This window comes from Meleagris gallopavo, chromosome 8 (genome assembly GCF_000146605.3).
Source record: "Meleagris gallopavo isolate NT-WF06-2002-E0010 breed Aviagen turkey brand Nicholas breeding stock chromosome 8, Turkey_5.1, whole genome shotgun sequence".
NCBI lineage: Eukaryota > Metazoa > Chordata > Aves > Galliformes > Phasianidae > Meleagris > Meleagris gallopavo.
Window position 1 is genome coordinate 23,168,041 of NC_015018.2, and position 17,992 is coordinate 23,186,032.

At 42.3% G+C, this 17,992-nt stretch overlaps 1 protein-coding gene across 5 annotated transcripts in view; it reads right to left on the minus strand.

Moving 5' to 3' along the window:
• The window catches only part of SH3PXD2A (SH3 and PX domains 2A), a 228,984-nt gene that overhangs the window by 9,292 nt on the left and 201,700 nt on the right, over nt 1-17,992 (minus strand). For all 5 annotated transcript variants that reach the window (XM_031554493.1, XM_010714667.3, XM_010714665.3 and 2 more), the window contains 4 exons: nt 8,516-8,633; nt 2,755-3,086; nt 1,867-1,916; nt 94-213 (listed from right to left, as the gene is read on the minus strand). In XM_031554493.1, coding sequence (XP_031410353.1) covers nt 94-213; nt 1,867-1,916; nt 2,755-3,086; nt 8,516-8,633 — 620 coding nt within the window. The remainder of the gene's footprint in view (nt 1-93; nt 214-1,866; nt 1,917-2,754; nt 3,087-8,515; nt 8,634-17,992) is intronic.

Below are 17,992 nucleotides of genomic sequence, written 5' to 3' on the forward strand. Positions count from 1 at the left end.
TCTCTATGAATTACTTTTCGCTCCTTCCATTTCAATCCTGGCCCCTACAACAGTCAAGCATTATTTTTCCACTGTTTGAACTTTAAGGCTCACCTCTGCCTTTTGTCCACCGCGAAAGCTTATCCCATCAGAGATACACGACTGGAACTCTGCAATGGTGTAGTATTCCACTTCCACAGAGGGTGGCTCTGGTGGTTTGGGCAACTGAAAACCCTATGGCAAACAGGAAGTTTCGTTCAATTAAACTATAGAAACAGCAGGCTGAACAGCAGTACGAACAAGAAATTGCCTTCTCAGACATTCTATTCACTGAACTCTTTCGAATTCTTCCTGTGCAACTTCCTAAAGAGATAGGACGCAAGAGAGAAGGATTTCTAAATATGCACTGTCAATGACATTTTTGCTAACTATTGCAAGTGTGATAATCTTTACCTGAACAGTAAAACATTTTACTGATGGGGCATATACTGTGAGCTGCCATACCAGTCACAGTCACAACAGCCCATTTGCTCTGGGACTTTGTCCAGTAACACTCCATTCTTGGATGACTTGTCACAACTGCAGAAAAATGCATTGCAACACGCCTATGATAGATTCTTCCTATTGCCAAATATACTACTATAAAAATGTAATCCTAATGAATTATAGCTTTTAATATGCTGTTGGATTTTAATTCTTCAATGATATAATCAAATGGGCATCTTCTACAACAAGAAATGAGAGCTTTGCTCAGATGAAGTAATAAAAGAAGGGGAAGAACGTCACTAAAAGATTCTAGTTTCTCTCCATAACAGTCCCAAAACAATTAGCCAAATACCAACATCCAAATGTCAATAAAACCCACATTTAAATTTTACAATGGCTCCATGAGAAACAAGACTGATATTTACAGCTATTATGGTAGCGTATCAGACTTCTCTAAAAGCTATATGCCTTCACGTTAAGCTATCACATTTTAGAGGGTATATTCATCTGGTTGCTTGAGAGGCATCTCAAGTAACACAAACTGATCAAAAAAGCTATAGCAAAGATTGAATACTATGTATTGTCTGTCCACAAAGAAGTTATTAGTGTGACTTCTGTGCGAAAGATTACTTCAGATGAGAACTATCCAGGTGATAGTCCAAATGTCATAAATTGGTTCAAAATTCCACACTCCCAGCTTTGAAAACAAAGGATCATAGAAGGTCTTCTTCCTGCAGCACACATCCTTCCATAAGATCCCAAGTCATTTGAAACATATACAGACAGTGAAGCTCAGCCACCTCAGAGATGGGAGCAATGGAAGGAGGGAAGAGTTCTAAGTCAACCAAATGGGCTTTAATGCACATTCACAGGACACAGTGGATTCACAAAGTTCTCCCTACTTAAAACTTTTATTTTCCTGTGAAAATACTCATACCAGCAATTCTTCATATGGTTGAGGGGTTGGTATGAAACTGCTGGGTCAGATCAGTTTGAGTTCTACACATTCATTTGTGAAGGCTTCTGATATCTAACTCCCAATAACTGTCTCATGTCCAACATGACTTTCTCCTCCTCTAAATACCTTTTCAGTAGGACTGAAAGTGACTATTTTCTAAGTTCAGACATAACATAGCATCAAAATATTCTGATATGAGAGGGGACTGCAAATTAAGAACAGTTCAACATTTTCAAAATGTTGCCCTAACTAAAGAAAACAAAAATCTCCCAATTAACATTAGGATATCTATGTCTGTTCAACAGTAAAATGAACAGTCATGAAAATAAAGGATGTCTCTGATATCCCCCACTGCGCCACACTTAGTATAATTGTAGGAAGCCTAATAAAGTACCCACACACCTATGCCCCATTGCTACTATATACTGTAAAACAATACAAACCAGACTGGATTCTCTTCGTGGTGGTGGCCTTGTCCTTAAATTCGGAGAACCTAAGCAGGAAAGATGAGGGGAAAATTTATTTAACTTGTTAGATACTGCTAAACACATTTCTCAGCAGCTCTCTTCTGTCACAATGAGAGTATTAGAAATCAATATTTGAAATATTTAAGCGACCTCTGTGAAACAAGGCAGGAAACCATGAGGATATATTAGAAATATTAAGGTAACTTTGCTATTCATCTCAGCTAGACTAGCAAATTTAAGAGGAAATCACTGCCAGAAAGTAGTGGATTGCATATTCTGCTGGAACTGACCAGGCCATTGGAGACAAGCCAGCAAAGAACTGGCCTAATATCTAGCCTTCCCCCCCAGCAGTAAAAATAATCCACTATATTAGTAACATTTATATTATCCTCTCTCAAAGTATCTTACCATTCCCTGCTCAGATGAGTGTTAGCATCTGCATTTTGCAGATGAAGTAGTACAAACATTATAGCAACTTGATCCCAGGAAAAAAGCAAAACAAATGCAAGATAAGATGTACATGGTCTCCTTGATTTGAACGCACCATCACATCATCTGCATTACTGGGGCTGAGGGGCAGCACATTTTATGGTGCTCAGAAGAGGGAAAAAAACCTTTTCCTGAAATAAAATGTTAAGTCTCCACATAGTGGCTAAGATAAACAAGCATTAGCCAATCTTTATATAAAGTCAAATTTTATCACTATTAAAAAATGAATGTATCTTGGAGTTCCTGCAAATCTACAGTGAAGTGCAAAGATCTACACAGCAGATCTAAGCTGACCTAAGCTAACACCAGCCCTGAAAGATAGAAAACAACAATTATTGCAAGCAGGTGGAAATCCTCACTACTTTAATGTCTTACTTATTTGAGCTCTTTGTGGCGCTATCCTTGCTATGGCTGGAGATCCCTGGGCCAGTTTGGAAGCCTGCTTGTCTGGTGTCATCATGGCATTACCATTAGAGTCATTGCAAAGAATAGGCAAACTGATTTCCTTCTTGGTGATATGTGTTTCTGAGGTCTCATTTTCTGCTTGAGTTTCCTTGTCAGCGGATTTCTTGTTCAGCAGGTTGCTGATCTCCATGATGTTTCCAATGATTTCCACTGGCCCAGTTAAGTTCTTTTTTCTAGATGGAAGATCATCTTTAGCCTTCTTCAGATACGAAGCTGGGGCCCAGCCCTCTTTGCCAAGATACCTGCAGGTGCAAAAGGAAATATCAACACATTGAACACAGCTTTCTCAATGCATTTCAGGTGCAACAACAAAGACAAAATTAATGGATGATGATATAAAACAAAACTTGGAGACCACAAAAGCTGATCTGAGTACTGAATTTATTACCTACTGACATCTCAAAGTCAGCTCAACTAGTAGCAAACTGCAGACTATTGTTAAAAGTCACTTATCATAAAAAAAGAGTCTCTCTGGGTAAGGAACATAGTTATTCACAAGACAAAGAGCTCGACCACTTTTGTTTTATGCCCCTTCTAGCCAGTACTAAAAAAAAATTTAGTATTCTTCCATGCAGCAAAAAATGCAAGCTAGTGAGTAAAAGATTTTAACCCTTCCAAGCAGCAACTCAAAATGGAAAAGAGTTAAAATAAGAATGAAATTCATCCCCACACATGCGCTCTATAAAAGGCCCTTGTGCAATCCTATCTCCTTGTAATTATAATAATGAATACTTCTCCTCCTCTCATAACTCCCAGTCCTGTCTGATCAGCTTTTTTATTTTTATGGAGAATACGGGATTGTTAAACCACTGTAGCTTCCTCCATCACTGCAAGGTCAAGAAAAAAATGTGACTAGAAAAAATAAAGCCAGCTTTGATGGAGATTCATTTTCCTAAACAAGCTAGGGGCTATTTAAAGAAATAAACTGGGAAATCTGAAAAGACACTTGAATCCAGTACGTGTTCCTGGAGCATCAGACTGAGCTGCTTATGCTACACTTCAAACTGAAGTCATTCTTCCACAACTGGGCTTTTGGGAAGATGGTTTTTCTAACTCCTGCCATTCCTAACACCTCAGCAGGGATTTCAGATTACAATCAGACTCCAGGGAGGACCACGTGGATGAACTCTGCTTTCCCTAATGAAACCTTAACTTGCTACAGAGCGAGTCACTGAAACCCTTCTCTCTTTAATCTCTCACGATACCCAAGGCAGGTGCTTGAACTGTAAGTGGGAAAGCAGGCCCCATTAAATTCCTGGTGCTCAGGAAATCTGCAGTAAATACAAAGGCTAAAAGAGTAGGACTCCAAGTCTCTTCAGTGCAAGCAGAAATTCAGACTGTAAAGGAGGAAGCTGGGAGGGGAAATATCATAAAATAGTTTTCGAGCAGATTCATAACTGTTATGCAAAGCAAGGATTCTGTGATTCACTGTGAGATTACTGCACCAGGGCGTATCCTAGGCTCATCCATCACATTTGGACACTCAAGAAGGGCACCAAGACTTTGTGGATGAAACAGGAACACGTACTGTATGTTGTCTTCCTTAGACTTTTTGTTAGTATCCTGCTGTACAAAAACAATTTCTGTACTTACAGCAAGAAGTACAAGGGTCTCTGTGTTTCAAAAGCTTGCTTTTTCCTCCCCTCTCATCTATATCAACATGGACACAAAACAGAGATGCTGCTGTTTCCTACAGCAGCTTCTCTCTGTCATGCATGAAGGCAAAGATAAGGATCTTCCCTGTTCGGAGAGTTCAGCTATGAGTTTTTCCAAGGATTCTGGTATCAAAGAAAAACATCCCAAGAGCTTTGAGCTTTGTTTGCAGCAAGGAGACTAATAAAAAGTAATGAAGTGATAATGACTTGATTTGGCTTCTAACAGATATGCAACAACAAGCTACTGATACTGTATCAGGATACGACTTCGATCTACACAATTCCGTCCTCTTTGAGGATTTTCAGACAAACCACAAACCGAGCTGAAAGAAAAAAAAAAAAAAAGACTTCCATATGTTCCATACCCCCCGTTATGAAGAGGCATCTCAGTACCATTTTCAAGTCCTGAAGACTTTTCGCTCCGACTGCTTTTGCAGTAGAAGGTCCTTCTGCAGAGCTACAGATCAGTGCACTAGGTAAGTTTTTGGAAGGACAGAGAACTTTACATGATTTGGAAATGTCAAGATTTTAGCTCGAAGAGAAAGCTGGCCAGTGCACTGAAAACTGCAGTGAACACTGCAAAGGTTACTTCTAACAGAGCTTGATTGTGCAAAATCAGCAAGAAAAAAACATTCTACATCCATCTTAGTTTGTGGGTGACTTAATATGTTTAAGATCAGAAAAGCAGCAACAGGCAGGTTCTGTGCTGGCTCGTTAGTTCTCCTGCCAACTGTGTGTGGCTGTTTGGATCAGCCCATATAATCCTGCTGCTTCAGACCTCTGATCTCACACAGTTTCTCCCAATGAATAGAAGCAGCAATAGCTGGACAGTTCATAACTCTGGGCAACATACCCTCACAGCAGAGGCTGTTGCTAGCTTCTCCTTCCTATGAGTCAGTAAATTCAATCTGAAGTTAATGCTAAGCAGTAGCTGCCAGCAACTGCCAACTTATTTCTGCATCTCCACAAATAAAATGATGCTTATATAAGATGTCAAATAGGCTTACACCTTAGTTCTTGAACACAGTAATCTCAAGCCCCTTTTGCAAACATAGCTCAAAGAATACTCTCACCTACAAAATAGGGAGATCAAGAACTAGAACAAATGCCAACCAGCTTCAGAGAAGCCTTGAACCAGTAATGACCTTCACTTCACGTCCAAGAGCTGAATCACAAACATCCTTCCTTCATTTATAATCACAACCCACTGGAAATACCTCAAACCCCAGCGTAGGTCCCTCCCAGCTCTGGGGCAGCTACTTATCACCCCAAGTGCACCTCATTCACTTGGGCTCAGGCTCAGAACAAATAACTAAACTGAAGCAGCAGGCTGATAGCAAATTCTTTGCTTAGCGTGTGTTCATTTGAATGCTAACAGGCACCATAAGTTACCTCCAGGTGAGGGTTATGATGGAAAGCAAGATTTAAATAATGGGTGCTGTTGTCATCAGGAGGTGGACAGATCCACTGAATTCAGTGGAGCAGTACAAAGGATCCATGTCAGAGCATTTGTTTCATTTCTCCACATTTGAAACAATTTTTTTAAAAACACAATATAAAAAAATAAAGGAAAACACCAATACTGTCTCTAGCTTCTATAGCAAAGAAATGGGAGGGTTATAGAATGAGGTGCAATGATTTGATTCCCCGTGATTCCAAAACTCTCTGTTTATATTACATGAAGGAAAAAATGGATTCAAACCATAGGAATGTTAAAAAAAAAAAAAGAAGAAGGCAGAAATGCCTGTGTGAGTCTAAGAGTCACATCTGCTTTCCAGCTCCAGAGCACTGGAACTACTCCAGAGGGAAGCAAACTGGGGGAGGAAAAAAAAAGAAAGAAAAAAAAAAAAAAGAAAAAAGAAGGACAGGAAATGAGGATCAGCACATGGCAAAGAATTTGGGGAAATTACATATTTAAGGTGGAACACGCTAACGTCTTTAAGGTGGATTCCATTTGCAAGCTGCTGGGTTTGTTTGTATTTCTGGACATTTATGCGTGTTCGGGCTCTGCTATCCAGCTCAGCAAACAACAAAGCAGCAGGATTCAGCTGCAGCCTCTTCCCACCTTCCTGCATGCTCACTGCAGGAGAGGGAGTTGCTGCCTGCAAGGCACTCAGTGCTCAGAATGCAGAATTGTTGAGGATGAGGAACCTTTTTTCTGAGTGGACCCAAACAGTATCATGGGGGTTTAAGTCTAACAAACAGCACAAGAAGTTCAAGATGGTTTGGGCTGCAAAGGAGCAGCTTGCCAGGGACGGATCACTGCATCAACATTTCTCAAAGCATTGCTAGTGGAAAAATAAGTTTCCAAGAGCTGACTAAACCTCCAGCCAGAGGGCTCAATAGTGCCCTAAAGCAGCAGAGGATGACTGGCATCAAAGCACCCAATGCACTCCTTTGGGAAGAGCTAACCCACCTTTCAACAAAACAGAGGCTGCTCAACCCCAAATGTCTCTTTAAGAAGAAAAGCCAAGGACATGTAGCATTCCCAGCCTATCAAGGAGAGGGTGGGGAACCCAGTGGCCTTCAAGTGGATGAATGTGAAGGAGCCACTTCAGCAAGCATCATTGTATGCCAGATTGCACTTCTGCTGTAGAGCCTGACAAGCACACACTTGTGCTTTAGTTCCTAGAAAACCGTGTGCCTAGTCGAAAGGAGAGTGCAAGGGAAAGAAAAAAGGGATTTCTATTTATTGTAGAGCTGTTGGCATGGCAAGGGGAAAACTACGGCAGTAACGCAGCTGCATTTCAAAGAACACTAAAATAAACTGGAGGTATCTTGCAATACTTCTTCCCTCACAAAATCTACATGCTGTTGGCTCCTCTATCTGCAGCTTTGGATTCCACTCCTGAGAATGATTAAAAGAGAAAAAAATGTGACCTGACCAAACCCAGGAATTCTGAGTGCCTCCTATCTAGAGTACCTCCCTGACTCCACTGCTATCTTTATTAGCCTCTTCTCTCTATGGGAGCATTAGATGGAAGACAAAAATCTATTTTATAACTACAGGACATCAAGAAAAACAACAACATTGCTTTGGTCAGCAATTTCAGAACCCTCATTCATTGCTAATGAATCAAGCAGAACTCAAACAAAAACAAGTTACGACTTGAGGAGGGAAAGGGGAAAAATCATTACATGCTGAACAGAAAGATGACTTCAGGCGATGTGTTGCATTGCCTGAGAGACAAACTGGCATTTTTAAGCTATCTGTTGTATCACTTCTTGTTTAAAAGGACCTGAGATCTCACAATACCACCAGATCCATACAGCTGAGCAATGCATTTGTTATGAAGAGGCAGAGTCCTATGTGCTGTGTAAGCTTAGATGCAGAAAGTTTTCAAAGTACTGACACCTTATATCCCTATCTTAGACACACTTAACATAGGTTTTTCCAGAAAAATCTCCTTTTAAAGTGCTTAAGCCTCTATGACTGTTACTTCAAATGCATAGTTAGACATGTGATGATAACTTCACCTGCCCTTGGAACACATTCCTGAAGGCCCAGTCTGGATAAGCAGAAGTCAGATGAATTACCTGAAGTGTCAATAAGTTTTATGAAGAGCAGTAGCCAGAAAATTGATCTTTTGTCCCTGAAAACAGCACTGTCTACCCCAAACAGCTCAGCAGACCACAATGAGCCTTTCAGCATTACTATAAATGATTTAAACATACTGCAGAAAAACTTACACTGGAAACAGATTAAAATTACACACAACAGTCAAGAGTGTCGTATCAACTCAGATATGGGCTTTTAACTTGAAGGAAGGAAAAAGTTTCCACAGGTTAAGGAATTTCCCCACTGGAAAAGTCCACAGCTTTTGCATACACTGTAGTATTACTTTAATCAACATCACATTGTCTTTGCCTTTTCTTTATGTTTCTTCAAGATGCAGTACGGATAATCTGGGTTTCCTTGCCCAGCTACAGAATTAGTTAAGCGCTAACATTAAGTAAACAATCAGAAAAGTCATTGCCACAGGCCCTGCAGAACCGTGGCAGTGCAGCTTCTTTACCTTATGTACCACCATCCTTCCAGGTTCTTTTGGATGACCTCCACGGTGACCCCTTTTTCGAACCCAATCTCATCCTTCCCCTGGCTGGCGTACGGCTGAATAGTGACATATTTCTCTTCTAGTGAAGGGAGAAAAGGCAACATCAGTTAGGGTCAGAATTAGTCCAGCTGTTTTTCTGTTCTGCTTGCTTTTAAACTGTTATGCAGTGATTACGTGGAGCCATTGCAAAAGGCGGAGCCCAGCTCAGGGGCCCACTGATTATTTATGCTGACGACATGATAGATAATCAGCCCCTTGCCACTACCCTGCTGCTGATAATCACAAAGCATTTCCATGCCAATAATGACACAAAGTCCCTTGAGAGCTTCCCCCTCCCCTCCCCATGTTCCTCGAGTGGGTAAGAGAGAGAATTTGTAGTTGGACTTCACTCCCATACTGTAACTTGACAGAATCAACCCAGCTGCCAAATCAGCAGAGCGTCACTGCGGGAGCTCCAGCCAGTTGGCTCTTTTGAACACGTACATGGCTGCACGAAGCGTTGTGTTACTGAAACCTGAGCCCCAGGGCCACAGAGGGACTGATGCTCCCCAGCACGGAAGAGTTGGCCCATCACACTGCTCTCTCTGCTCCTCCAGAGCAGCGTGAAGTGGCAGGAATGAGCTTGAACCAGCATTTAAAGAAGCGGCCTATGAATAGAAGGGTTTTGTGTTTAATAGGAGATCATAAAGCATTTTGAGGTCATGGGTTGTGAAGTGTTTGCAAACACACTTTTGCTAGACCTCACTCCAGAGAAGTGCACAAAGGGCAGTGATAAAGAAGAAAGCCAAGACATACTTCAAAAGTACAACCTAGATTTCAAGTATGATGTTTGAGCCAACACCCTACTCATCTCCAGCAGCTATTACATTTCCAGGCTAGGCAGAGGTGAGCAGATGCGCTGAGCCCAAGCCAAAGAGCAGAGCAAGCAGCCACCATCTCAGCATCTCCACCCACCCACGAGGAGTCATCTCCTGCAGTATCTCCATCATTCCAGGATGATGTTCTAGGTCAATCTTCAGAGAATCACAGAATGGCCAGGATTGGAAGGGATCTCAAAGATCATGAATCTCCAACCCCCCTGCCACATGCAGGGCCACCAACTTCCCCATTTAATACTAGACCAGGCTGCCCAGGGCCCCATCCAACCTGGCCTTGAACACCTCCAGGGATGGGGCATCCACAACCTCTCTGGGTAGCCTGATCCAGCACCTCACCACTCTCATAGTAAAGAGCTTCCCACACCTAAATCTTCCCTTCCTCAACTTAAAACCATTTCTCCATGTCCCGCTGTTATCTATCCTTTCAAAGAGTTGATTCCCCTCCTGTTTGTAGGCTCTCTTTAGGTACTGAAAGGCTGCAATCTTCTCTGTTAGCTTAAAGTACAGCTGGCATTGAAAACAGTTACCAAACTCCTCCACTGAACCCAAGCTACAGTGCATTTAACAGTATGAGTTTCTGTGGCTAGATCAGAGCAGGGAAGGCCATCACTGAGGTACAACCCAACAGCCTTTCCAGCACTTTCTGCTGGCAATCACAACAAGGCACGGCCAGGAGCAAACGGGGGGTTGTCTGTGCACAGGCAGGAAATTAAGTGAATCCAGAGTTCCTGATCACTGCAGAACAAAGGAGCTATGAGAAGGTTGAAAGCACTTTTAGAGAAAGAGAAGCAGACCGTACCATCTGTTGGGTTTTGTGGTTCAACTGCATCTTGTTGCTGAGTTAAGTATAGAAAATTAAAAGAAAAATCCTTACTGAGATAGAGTAAGAAACATCTGAGAAGTGGGGAAAAAAGATGGCAGGCTGTCTGATGGCATAAAATTCAGTAAAATGACATCTGAAATCAACTCCTTTCAATGGAATGCATTCGATGCTAATTCTGACGGAGTAAAACCTGTGAAAACCTTTGCTTCCAAAAGGAAAATATTCTCTCCTACTCCCTGTTAATGCAATTATTTTATTATTGCTAAGGAATTCCAGTTTGTGATCATCATCAAGGTACAGCATCTTCCCCACAGACGTACTCTGCTACAAGATAGGGTCCGATGAGTACTGAAGCAGCTAATGAAACCTGGCTTCAAAGTCTCAGGAGAGTTTTCCTTCTCTGTGCTCCTGCTCTGCATAGTAAAGGCAGACTTGTTCTTAATCTATTTAAAGTGATTGCTGCTGGTGGAGTTTTGCATCCAGTTTCATCACCCACAAAACCCCAAGCACTAAAATGAGCTCTAGAAAATCCTTGGACAGAGGAGAGGGCCAAGAGGAAATTCAGGTACAGAGCTGCAACACAGTCCAGAGAAACACTGCACCAGAAACTTCCAGAGACATTTCTAGGACAGCTACAAAGACCTATGTCACGTGCTTGCTTAGCACTGGAAGAAGGCTCTGCTTGGTCTCCCCCACATCAAAGCTGCTCTGTAACTGAGGCTGTTGAAGCTTGCCATTCCCCCTTGCCACTATGGCTACAGCAGGAGTCTCTCTGTTTCCCTTACTTTCTTCCTTACATGCACCTGCTGTAGCTAAAGCCAGTTCCAGCTCCTCTTGCCAGGCAAAGCAGTCCCACTGTCTCCAGGGATGCAACTTCCCTCCTTCTGCAGAGGACAGGGGAAGTCATGGCTCAGGCATTCACACCTGCAACAGAGTATTCCAAACTCCTGCTCCAGCACAGTCTCTTGTGGCTGAGAAATGGCCACAATGTTCACCCACCAACTCCAGCAGCAGCATGTATGAGTCTGAAAATGCAAGTGAAGTCAAAGTTTGCAGACAGGGTCCTTCGCAAACCAGGATGCAACCACCCTCTGAACATTAGATCTCTTCCTGCCCTACTGAAAACACTGTTTCAAGTCTATACAGGTTGCTCCAAAAGGAACACCTCCTATTTATTTCCATACCAAGGAGAAGCCACATCCTCTGCTGGCACAGCTGCAGCCTTTCCTGATCTTCCCACTATTACTTAGGTTTAATGGGGAGAGACTGCTCCTAAGCAGCACTCTGCCTCCAGTACTGTCATTGCTGCATGGCCTACTGCTCTCATCTTGCTGCCTTGCATCACACTCAATACTGCCTGTTAGTGGCTCCAAATGACCAGAGACACTGGACAACTCCTGAAATAAACAAGGAATTGCTTGGGAGGGAGGGTGTAATTCCATCCAGGGGGCCATAACACTAGGATGCACAGGTGAGACTGGTGGGTCTTTCTGAGCTGCCACAGTCTGTCTTACTCTGTCCAGGAACGCCTTCATTCTCAGATCTTCAGTCTTGTAGCTTTTAACTCCTCTTTGAGAGAAAAGTCTCTGGGAGATTCCTCCCTGTAGGGAGGGAAGGGGAAATTAAAGAGACTGAATGGAAGTTGAAGGCTGAGAGAGAAGTTCTCTCAAGAAGCAAGACAATCATAGTTCTGAGGGTAAAAATCCACTCAGAAAAGAGCATCCTATAACGTTTGTCTTTCACAGTTCTATTTTTAAGCTTACAGATCAAAAACAGGAAGGCACCATTAAAATTTCCCCTTGCAAAGTGCTTTCAAAGCAAAAATTATGGTCGTTTCCAAGATTACACACGTTTGGTTTCTGTCAGTGGTGCAGAGGATACCACAAACACACATGAGGTTTGTAACTTAAACAGTACTCTGAAGACACGGATCCCCTTGCAACCCAAGTGTAATTCTGGTTTGCTTCTCAGAGACTGTCTCCAGGCAGAGGATGTTACGCATAAACCAACATTTGCTGGAAGGAGCAGTGGAGCTTTCAATAGCTGTGTCACTTAAGAGGATTGATGCAGCATTCAACATATCAGATTACTATTCACAAGTCTTTAAGAGAAGACATTTGACACTTTATGATTGATATGTAAAGTTACTGGAAAGACTTAACATAGATGAATGGCTTCATGAGAGAATCAGCAGAGCAGCAGCCAGTGGCAAGACACTGCATTGAATTACACTGGCAATTCTGAAATATGCTGCTTTTGTTCAGATATTGTGACAGGCAACAGTATAGGACACACATTAGTGAACCATCCCAGACCCACCAACAAAGTTACGTACCCCAGATCTGCAAAGAATTCACAAATGTTTAATCCTGATTCATCAAGTTTTGATTTAACAATTACCGGTCACAAAAAAAAAAAAAAAAAGCAAGAATATAATTTGTATTCCCCAGTTGCAGCTTCCATTACATCAACTTCACCGTTGAGGTCAAGTGGGCAGAATAAGCTTTACTGCGTGATACAAAACACATACACCAGCTACAGGGCTGCATTCTGGAAATAAAGAGATGAGAATCTGACTCCCTTTCAGGATCAGTTGAAAATGGCACACTTCTGTTCTTAGCATGTGACATTCAGAGATTCTCTGTTAATAGTTCAATCAGACAACTTCCCTTATATTTCTATATTTCTAGTTGGCAGGTCAAAGATATCTTCCCCAGTTGAACTGAAGGAGATGTCTCTACTGGAAAATCAGCTACCCTTGTAGATCTAAGCAGAGCACTCATGAAGAAGCAATGTCTGTTTGTCAGAGAGATACAATACAAGCCTGTCACATCATGCATTATTCAACTGCAACCCACTTAGCTTGGAAGGCAAGGATTATTATGTGCCATTCTCTCCTCCTGGACACTGACACATTTAAAATGTGCACAACAAGAATTTCTGCCCTGTTTGGACTACCAGACCCACACCACCCACCTGGAGCATTTCCAGAGTCTCTGGCAGCCCAGTGCTGAGTCCACTTGTTACTACAAAACCTGACATCTCCATCGGCCTTTCCCCTCCTTCCTTTTCTTCTCTCCAGAGGCAGGCTTCTATTTTACTCTGTTTTTTCCTTAAGCCTCCTCAGGAAAGGCAGTAGAGGCTTGGAAGCAACATTTATATAAGCTGAGAGCTGAGGGTTTCCTATACACAAATGACAGGCTAGTGATGGTGCAGCTTCTCCTAGCTTTGAGATCAGAGTCCTGTTTGAGACTGCTGGAAGCAATGTGAAAGTAACTCACATCAAGCAATCCAAAACCAAGCCAAGACAACTTAAGAGTGCCCATGCATCTTTTTCTACCTATTTTCAGATGCAGTTTAAATAAAGTGCAACTTTTTGTATTAAAAGTACTTAAAACATCACTTTTAAATCATGTTATGATTTGAGAGGACTTCATGCCAACAACACTTATTCTTGTATAATGGCAGACCAAGACAATAATGCTTCACAGTGTTTTTTGGTCTAGAACTAGAGCCTGTTATTAAAGATCCAGCAGACGCATTCACTCCATCACCCTCCCTTTAATCAGCAAATACCCAAACAGGTTCCCTTTTGTTTCATCTGCTGTATTTTTGTCTACAGGAAAAAATGGGATCTGAGAGAAATTTTAGACATTGGATACGGCATTTTCCATACCAGGTGCCCCATTAAGACAGAGGAAAAACCTCAGAACAGCTAAGATGAAGAAGCTACATCAGTTCCTGAAGAAACTATTTAATTATCAGAAAGAACAAGGCACTAAACTTGACAGCCTAAAAGGCTTCTTCCAATCCCATCTGTCAAACCCAGACTTCAGATAGTGTGTGCTCACACTCACTCACACACACACACACACACACACACACTAGAGTTATGAGGTGTCTTGAGAAAGGGACTTGGTCCCTCCTCTGGCTGTCTGGATTTATACTTACTCAGGTCAAGGAAAGCAGACCTATGGTTTTACTGCTAGAGCTGTAACATAGAACTTCAGTAGCAGTTTCCAAATCTTCCTTATTCAATCTTCCCAATTCCCTTGGCACTGGTTATTTCAGATTCTTTCTAGTCTATCACCAAGGTAACAGCTCCTTTCCCCAACATCTTCAAAATCTTCTATCACTGCTGCTTCCTTCAGCTAAATCTCAGGCCCTTCCATCTCTTTTGCACAGCCACCTCCTCTCTTTCGCTCCCTTCCCAGCACAATGCTGGGAATCACTCTGGTTCTTCAACCACTTTCTATCAGGTGTGGCACCAAATTGAATTGCCCCACCTTGAGTTTTTAAGCCTTAGGGCTACCATCTTGCTTTAATATCCTACTACACATAACTGTTTCATTCCCTTTTCATTTCCCACTCCTCCAAATCCTTTCATCTTTCTGTGCTCAGCTCCATACCTTTCCCATGATGCCTCATCAACCTGAATAGGCTCCCTCCTCTATGGTATCAAATAACCCAAAACCTCTCAAATCCTTACTGAAATAAGCTTCACCTACCCCAGTTTCCTGCCTTGCCAAACAAGCTTAGTTTTAGCCCTTCTCTAAAAGCTTTTAAAAATACCAAATAAATATCACTTTCCACTGTGAAAAACCTTTTGGTCGTAATAAGATGCATGCCAAATTGCCACTTGCCCAGGCTCCTTTGATGCATGAGCTCTCGTTCTCTTTGTTTAGGCTGTAAAGTATTTGGGACTGGAACCTTGCATTTATGGCAGTGAAAATACCACGCACATTTCCAGCCCTGCATAATCAGTCTCAACTCTCCTAGGCAAATGGCCAGCACTCAGACATTTCTGTTTCCAAGTTCTGAACGCCCTGCGCTGCACACCCCTCCTTCACCTAGATTTCAGAAGTTTGCTCTCTTCTCTCTCCATAAACAAGCGTGCAAGCTATCCACAGCGCTTCAGGAGCCAAGTAAGGGAGCAATTTCCTTTGCTCAGCTGGTGCCTGGACATGTCCCCAACTTTCTGTGACCCTAGGCTGGTTGGAAATGTTAGGGGGAGGACAGAGGGGAGCTGGGCTAGAAATTAGCCAATTAACGATTTCTCAGCAAAATGCAACAGCCCCAACCCTACATCTTCCAAACCACAGAAGAATTTTCTTTCAAAATACTTTCCCCTCAGTCAGCAGTCTGCTCGCCCTCCCCCCTTTGTCAGACCTGCTTCTGGAAAAAGTCTCCCTGCTCCAGAGAGAGACGCGACGACTCAACACCGGCTGTGCTTTCCTTGTCTAAATATTCTGCAGAGAAAAGAACTAGCCACAGCTATCAAATGTGACCATCTGCAGACAGGAGCTCTTCAGCTTTTGTCTCTCTCCCATTCCTTCCTGTCCCCTCTTTTTTTTTTTTCTTCTTTAAATAGCGGAAACATCATGCCAACACACACACAAAAAAGAATAATGACATTTCTTCTTAACAGTTCTGTATTACACATGCTTGATATTCAACCAGCAAGAAGTAATAAACATTTACTACTTTCCTTGGAGAACCAGGGTGGGAGGAGGTAGGAGAAAAAGGAAGAAACTAACTACATCTAGTGTTCTGTGCCAATTTGATTTAGCACTTGAAAGTGGCAGTCAGGCTGCCACAGCTGGCAAACAGGCTGCAGAAAGATGCACTTGGGCAAGAAGATGGCTTCAAGCCTCAAGAGCAATTTGGTGGCTTCTGAGCTGCCTCCCCTCTGCTCCATCATCTCCCAACAAGTTAGGCAAGCACTAGGAAGACGTATAGTTTTCAAGCTAGAACTTTAACTCTTTCATTCAATAGCTTATTTCTTGTGCTAGCAGCTACTCTTACATAATAGGTTCATTTGACAGAAATACAGACTGCGTGTTGCTACACTGTTGGCACAAATAAATGTAAAGTACTCCTCTGCATTGTACCAGCTCCAATGAGAGTGCTGGGCACAAACCCAGAGAAGCAGTAACTTACAGCAAATATCTGGCATATAAAACAGCATGTAAACCCCCATTTTTCCCAATCAAACTCTAATAGCACAAATGACTTCTTGTGAAATAAGCTCATAAACAATCCCAAGCCCTCTTCTAGGCAAATTTCCAAGTAAATGCATCTGTAGAAACAGCATTTCACCTGGTGCAAGAGAATGTGAACTCTGCACCTTGTGCATCCAACAAGGGTCAGTCTGAGGAAAACTACAAATGTTCAAGCTTCTCCTCACAATCAGCATTTGTATTAGGTTGGGTCTCAAAACTACAGGCCAACATTTAGAATATATACCATATTTAGAAATATTCAACTTTAAAAAAAAACCCTACAACTACACAAGAAACATAAACCAACATAATCTCTTAGATCTGGGCACACCACAGACAGTTTTAAAGAGAAAACTTCAGCAACAAATGTCATCTGTTTCTCTTTGTAAAAACAGACTACAGCTGTTCTCTTCGCAGATTTTTTTCCAGCTTTATAAAAGGAACACTACTATGATATTCAATAATTTGTCTTTCATCTTTCTTCTTTGCAGACCCAGCAACATTACTCCCAGATATCTGAGTCTTGGGGTTGCTCAGCCTCTTTAAAGGTCTTTGGAAAAAGACAAAGTAAGCCTCAAGTTGCCTCCAAAGTCCTGGCCTTCAGACCCATCTTTAGTTAGGGCTTAAGCGGTTTGATCTCAAAACTAGACAGTAAAATAGTTTCTATTTATGCTTGAGTACCACTAATGAAGGGAAGCATCCTTTTCAGCTTGCCTTGAACTCCGGTGAACTGTCAGAGCTAACCACTCAGAAAGCTGGGACCATCTCAAGCAGAATATCACTGGGTGGGAAGAATTTAAGCCAAAATGTTTAATTGAATTTATTTCCAAGAAAGAGGCCAAGTGGGGGAGGGGAAGCTGTTTTCTCTGCATTAAGCAGTTTTGGCAGCCTCATATTTGAGCAGCCTCATGTTCTTCTGTGCTTTGGAGCACGGGCTCGAAGGCTAGCAGCAGCATATGCACAGTTCAAGTATTCTGTCATTTCTGTGCAAACCCACCCAAATTTGGCCTTGTTAGAAGCCTTTTGGGCTGGAATGGGAGGGGAAGAAGCAAAAAACAAGTCTCTACTGACCTCGCATAAACCGTGATCTGTTAGAGAGCAGTGGGCTGGACACCCAAAAAGACTCATACTTCTGCAACTGCAGTTTGGAAGGGATGGATGCCTGTACAGGCTGCAGCTATACCAGATGCATACTACCTCCAATGTGTCCCCAAGTGCTCAGATCACTTTCTTTACTTCCCATCAACCTGCTCCAGTAAGAACTTCCTAATCTCCCATCTCAAATAACACCATACACCTTAGTTTTAGCAAATGTGGTCGGTTATAGCTGAAATGTATCGGAGGGAACTCATACAAGCAGATCCTCCTTGGAAGATGCTCAATCCTTGAGATGCAGCCATGATCTAGCTTGAGATAAGGCACATTGTCCAAGACAGTTTGAAATCCAGCACTGTTTGGGCCTAAAAGGGAAGAAATTTTTACAGAGCAAGACAAAGGCTGGGATAGAAGAGACTGTGTGGTGAGGAAGACTGCCAGGGAAGACAGCATGACACCAGCCAGAGGGTAGGGCTGGAAAAGATGTATGCACAGATGATGAGCAGAAGAGGGAAAAGAGGGGAATGCAACTTAGATCCTTGAGTATTACCAGCACACTATGCTACAGGATTGGCCCTGCAGCCTTAACATTTTTAGAGTTTTGTTTCAGTACAGTATGAATAGGAAAGAAAACATATAT